Genomic DNA, 6000 nt, shown 5'->3' on the forward strand with positions numbered 1-6000 from the left:
TTGCAAAACCTTCTGTTCTAACTTTTCCCTCCTTCTCCCTGCCCCCTCCCCCAGATGGCAGGTAGACCAATATATGTTAAATATGTTAAAGTATCTCATCCTCTCTTTTAGCAAGGTCATTCACTTCCATGATTTCAACTATCATCTCTTCTTAGACAATTCCTAAATCTTTATTCCAGCCTCAGTTATCTCTGGGCACATACATACTACATGTAAATTAGCCCTTCATGGATATCACACTGAGATCCCAAATTTTATATATTATAAATATTATTATTGAAAATATTATAATCTCTTAGCACAGTACTTTGCATACAGCAGGCATGGAATAAATGTTGCCTGAATACCAGACTGAAAGTTCTATGGCAGCAATGGCCTCCTCTAAACTTTGAACTTTTAAATTCAACTGAATCAATTCATACTATGTCTACATCAGATTTGTCTAAGCTGTAAGAAAAATAAGTTCATCTTATATTAAGACCTAATCAGTCCTATCAAGCAGATCCAGATTCAGAATAGAAGTAAGTCTTCCCTAAGTCGTTTATTTAGGTATTTTCTTCAGTTCTTCCAGATCTTGATAAAGCAACAAAAATTTCTTGACTAATAGTGATCATTTCTGTATGAGAAGAAGGAAGGGCTATTTTTCAGTTTGGAGTGAAAATAAGGAAGTGATTGAGCATAAGGCTCAGATTTTTCCCCTATATCCCTTCTGCATCTTCTTATAGGGAGAACCCATTTCCTGAAGTAACAGCAGGTGCTAGCAGGAATGGGATTCTAGGATCAGAGAACTAGAAATGGAAGCAACCGTAGTGGTCATCTGCTTGACCTCACTTTACAGAAAGGAAAATGAATAAGGAAGTTGGAGTCTGGGGTGATGGCCACAGGGAGTAGAGATAGGCATAAAAGAGCCTGAAAAAGAATATATTAGTTAATCAATATACCCAGGAATCCCCATACTTTTAACCTGAACATTCAAAAAGGGAATAATTAATTCCCTACCTATGAAAATGTTCAGGGCGACTGACAGAGCACCAGAGGAATGAAATCTATTGTTGACACCAGGAATAGGAAAGTTTTATTGGAGTAACATTATGGACATCAAATTTTGGCTTGTCAGTATCTACTCAATATCCTTATTTTGCAGATGAGAAAGAGGGCTAGAGAGGGGACATATTTGTTAAAAATCTTCTGGCTAAATCACCTAATGCATGATTTAGACCTTTTCTTACCTGACCATGTAATAGAATAATACTTCATGTTTAATTATTTTAAATCAATTATTAATTGATGTTAGTAACCATCATAAAAATCATTGATAAAAATGCCAGGTAGGTACTGTCAGTATCAATAAATATATTTTATATATTAGTAAACTGAAGCAGGGAAAGGCTTCTTCAAGATCAGATGGAAATGGCTTGCAATCATCAATTAATATCTAACCACCTACAAATCTCCTAAGCAGAACTTATTTTCCCTGAGTTTTAGATGGAGACTAGACAATTCCTGGTTAGCATTTTCTCATTCCAATTTCAGAAATTAGATGGAGAACAAAGTTTGGTTCAGAAACCAAATTTAAATAAGGAAGTATTTTTCTGAGTATCAAACTAAGTCTCAATGATACATTATTAAACTAAAGGATCTTAACAAGTGTTCCTAAAGGATAGGAACACTTCTAAGAATTCTTTAATAATTTATGGGGGTGGTATTTGGAGATGTACTTTATTAAATAAAATTCCCATTTTTTTGGTCATACTTTTCTGGATCTACTACTAAAAGAATTGAAACCAGTTGCTGTATTTTCCCCTTTTCAGCTTAAAGAATAGCAAATTAATTTTACTTCTAAGTTGTTAAACACATATATAAAGTAGTTTTCTCAGTTTTGCACAAAATAAAAGTTTTCTTTAGTGTGATTGAATGAAAGAGGAAAAAGTTCTATGATCAGGAAACTGTTAAAAATTTCTGTCCAAGTCAAAGCCTCACTTAAGAACCTTTCTTATTTCTAAAACACTGTCTCTAGCCCAGAAATAAATCCAGATCTAAATATTTAAGAAAAAGGACACAGTGCTAACAAAAATCCAATTATCTAATACACCAAACGCATAATAGATCAAGGATTAAGAGTAAGTTCATCTATAACTAGGAGGGGTAAAGGCCTGGTTATAAGTTCACTGGCCCTGAATTTTAAAACAATGCAAAACGGCTTGGGTTGGGGGAAGGCATAGAGCACCACAATAAAGAAACTCTTCTATCACCCTTCACTAAAGAATAGGGCTTTCTTTTATAGGACAACATTAGAAACACCTAAAATAAACAGAAATAGAGGCTATAGCCCACATCTTGTATACACATCCCTTTTTCAATTTAGATTCCCCAGAGATCCCAGTTACTCATATCATATTCCCAGGCTTCCAGGACATGATGATATATAATGATCTCATCATGGAAAACCCCGAGTACAGCATTTAAAAGAGTTGGAGACCCCAATGAACCAGGAAGGAAAAGAACAGTTTGGAGGAAATGGCCTATTAAAACCTCTCAAATATGAATTCAAAATAATATAATTAACCCAAAGTTGTATCTAAAAATGACTTTTATTCTATCTACCCTTTTCCAGCTAAGTGCATCTTACCTGGATCCTGAAAAAAATATATAACCATACACATTTCCTCAACCTTCAGCTCTTTCATTTTTTTCCTCTTAAAAAGTCATATCCAACACATTTGGGGGGTGAGGGCAAGGAAGAGAGAAAAAAAAACAAAAACAAGCAAAAGACAAGAAACTAATAGGCAGAAAGAAAAGGGACAGAAACGTTGGAAAAGGCAGCTTATTTGGCACACTAGAGCTGGACCTGTCTGCAGTTCAACTAAGAGGCACAAACTTATTAAGATATCTCTGAGAAGATATTCTATCTTTCTTGCATCCTGAAAATCACATGTAAGAATGGATTTGCTGGTGGAAAGGCACATTTATGATGCAACAAACATGAAAAAAAGGAGACACATGAGCTAAACACATGAAGCATTGGGAAGAATACTATATACTTGCACAAGGACAGGATCATAGGATGACAGACTAAGGAAAAGAAGGAGGGAAGGAAATGGAGAAAGGGAGAAGCAAGGAAAAGGAGGTAGGAAAGCAAGAAGGAGATAGGAGAGGAAAGAAGAAAGGAAAGAAAGGAGGAAGGAAGGAAGGAAGGAAGGAAGGAAGGAAGGAAGGAAGGAAGGAAGGAAGGAAGGAAGGAAGGAAGGAAGGAAGGAAGGAAGGAAGGAAGGAAGGAAGGAAGGAAGGAAGGAAGGAAGGAAGGAAGGAAGGAAGGAAGGAAGGAAGGAAGGAAGGAAGGAAGGAAAGAAGGAAGGAAGGAAAGAAGGAAGGAAGGAAGGAAGGAAGGAAGGAAGGAAGGAAGAGGAGGGAGAAAGAGGGAGGAAGGAAGGAAGGAAGGAAGGAAGGAAGGAAGGAAGGAAGGAAGGAAGGAAGGAAGGAAGGAAAGAAGGAAGGAAGGAAGGAAGGAAGGAAGGAAGGAGGGAGGGAGGGAGGGAGGAAGGAAGGAAGGAGGGAGGGAGGGAGGGAGGGAGGAAAGGAAAGAAGAACAAAAGAAGGAAGGAAGGAAGGAAGGAAGGAAGGAAGGAAGGAAGGATGGATGGAAGAAGGGAGGAAGGGATGGAGAGAGGGAGAGATGGAGGGAGGGAGGGAGGAAGGAAAGAAGGACAAAAGGAGGGAAAGAAGAAAGGAATGACGGGGAGTGAAGGCAGGAAGGAGCGCAGACAAACGTGCACTCTTAGGATCATCTTTTAAGGAGAAAGAAAGTCTTCTCTTTTCCTATCCCCTGCTTCAAGCCCCATCTCAGGCACACTCCATTTGGATGTACTTGAGAAAGTCACTTAGCATCTCAGTGTCCCAAGAAACTCGAAAACTTACTCTAAGTTTCATGAGCAAAGGGATTTCCTTACTAGGAGTTTCCCATAGGAAATCACGAGTCCAGAAAAAAAAAGAGGTTCATCACGGCCCCTGCTTCCTAGGTTCACTTGCCACAACAGGGACGGCCGAGGGGACCAGAGAAAAAAGTACTTGACACATTGTAAATAGACAGCTAATAACGCTTGTTGATTGCCTGATAAAAGGGCATGGCCTCGCATTTAAGAGAGCTCAAGAGAGGTCCATGTTGATGATGCACCTGTGCAACCCCGGGGCTCGAAAGGAGGCATCCAATTTCTGGCGGGGAAAAAAGTTGCCCACCTCGGTGGGACCCCTTCCAACACAAATCTGCCCCCTATCACATCCTCATACAACCGGCTCAAGACAGCCGCACATACAGCAGGAGTGTAAAGGGCACGGACAGCAGTCACAAATCCTGAGCGTGCATTTGGGCTTATTCCTTTCCAGGCTGTGTGACATCGGGGAAGTGGCTGTCCTTCTCGGTGCCACAGTTTCCGTATCTTTGGATGGGCTCCGGCAGCTCTCGCATCCCTGTGCCCCCACAGGGCTATCTGAGGGAAAGGCTGCGAAGACAGACCGCCCCCAGCCGCCGAAAGGAGAGTGACCATCAGCACGCCTGCCATCTCCCCGGGGTTCCTGTATGCACCTCCCAGGCGCGGGCAGCCCCCACCCCGCAGCGCTCCCAAGCCTCCGCGGGGCCCCCCTTCGCTAGAAACAGCGCCCACACGCTGGGTTGGGGCTCGGGTGGAGTCCGGCCCCGGTCCCGGCCCGATTCCTGCCCGTCCGGGACTCCGTCCCTCGCTAGCTCGCTCACCTCCCCGGCAGCTTGGCGCTCCTCTTCCAAAACTGCTTGCTGTTGTCTCCGGCCATGACTCGGGCCCGGGAGCGGGCTGCAGGCGGGGCCGGGGAGCGGGGGGATTCGGAGAGACGCTCCAGGACCCCGCCACCCGAGGGCAGAACAAGGCCGCTTCCCTCCTATCGCCGCCGCCGCCGCCACCGCAGCCGCCGGTCACTCGCTCCCACCTCCTGGGGGCGCCATCTTGGATGTGGGCGCCCCCCTCCTCACTACGCCGCGCTGCTGCCATTGGTCGGCAGCGGGGACCGTCGCCGCGCAGGCCAATGAGGAACGTGCGTCATGTGGGCTGCCGAAGCCAAGATTTACATCAGGAGTCGGGCATACAGGTGGGCAGCGGGGGAGGAGTCCTAGAGGATGGAGGGGCGGGACTTTGAGGCGCCAATCACTGAGAAGAAATGGAATAGGTAAAGAAACATACACCTTTGTAAGAGGAAAAGGACACTTTTTTGTTGAGTTGGGGCTTTTAGGACCCGAGTTGACTTTTTGCTTTTCTATTTCTTTTCTTATCCTCTTCTCTATCCATTCAGTTCTTTTCTTTCTCTTCCCTTTCACTTTCTTTTCTTTTGGGGGGGATGGGGTGGAGTGGGGCAAGGAAGTCCTCATCTAGAATTAGAACCCTTGTTCTAAAAGTTAGAAAAGTTAGAAGCTCGTGATGAAAAAATACTGTCCACCTCCAAATAAAACAGTTTTATTTATACCGTTGAACTCTAACAACAAAATAAAGTATTATTTTCTTACCTTTTTCTTTGATATGGCTAATAGGGAAATATTTGCATTATGTCATGTGTAATTAATATCATTTGCTTGCCTTCTTAGAGGGTAGGGAGTGATGGGAGGGAGGGAGAGAATTTGGAATTCAAATTAAAAAAAAAAAGAATAAATGTATTTTTGAAAATAAAATAAAAGTAAGGAACCCTAGGGTTCCATTGTCCTTGCTCCCATCACCAACTATTTTTTTTTTGGCTCTATACACATAATGAAAAATCTTCCCCTTCTGGACCATTTCCTTACCCATAAAGCAAATGCCTTTGATTCAGAGCTAGCACTTCTGTAACAAAATAATTGATTGGTTGATGAAAATCCATTTAAGCATTTAGAGGTGAGGTACACCATATAAAAGAAGTAATCTTAGGGGCAGCTAGGTGGCGCAGTAGATAGAGCACCAGTCCTGAATTCAGGAGGACCCGAGTTCAAATATGGTCTCAGATACT

The 6000-nt window shown here is 42.7% G+C and overlaps 1 protein-coding gene across 1 annotated transcript in view; it reads right to left on the minus strand.

Annotated features, from left to right (window-relative positions):
* TBC1D22B (TBC1 domain family member 22B) overlaps nt 1–4999 on the minus strand; it is a 96958-nt gene extending 91959 nt beyond the window's left edge. Inside the window, exon 1 of the mRNA XM_074311050.1 lies at nt 4748–4999. Coding sequence (XP_074167151.1) covers nt 4748–4803 — 56 coding nt within the window. The 5' untranslated portion in view covers nt 4804–4999. The remainder of the gene's footprint in view (nt 1–4747) is intronic.
* Between the last annotated feature and the right edge of the window lie 1001 nt (nt 5000–6000).

Source organism: Sminthopsis crassicaudata, chromosome 4 (genome assembly GCF_048593235.1).
Source record: "Sminthopsis crassicaudata isolate SCR6 chromosome 4, ASM4859323v1, whole genome shotgun sequence".
Lineage (NCBI taxonomy): Eukaryota > Metazoa > Chordata > Mammalia > Dasyuromorphia > Dasyuridae > Sminthopsis > Sminthopsis crassicaudata.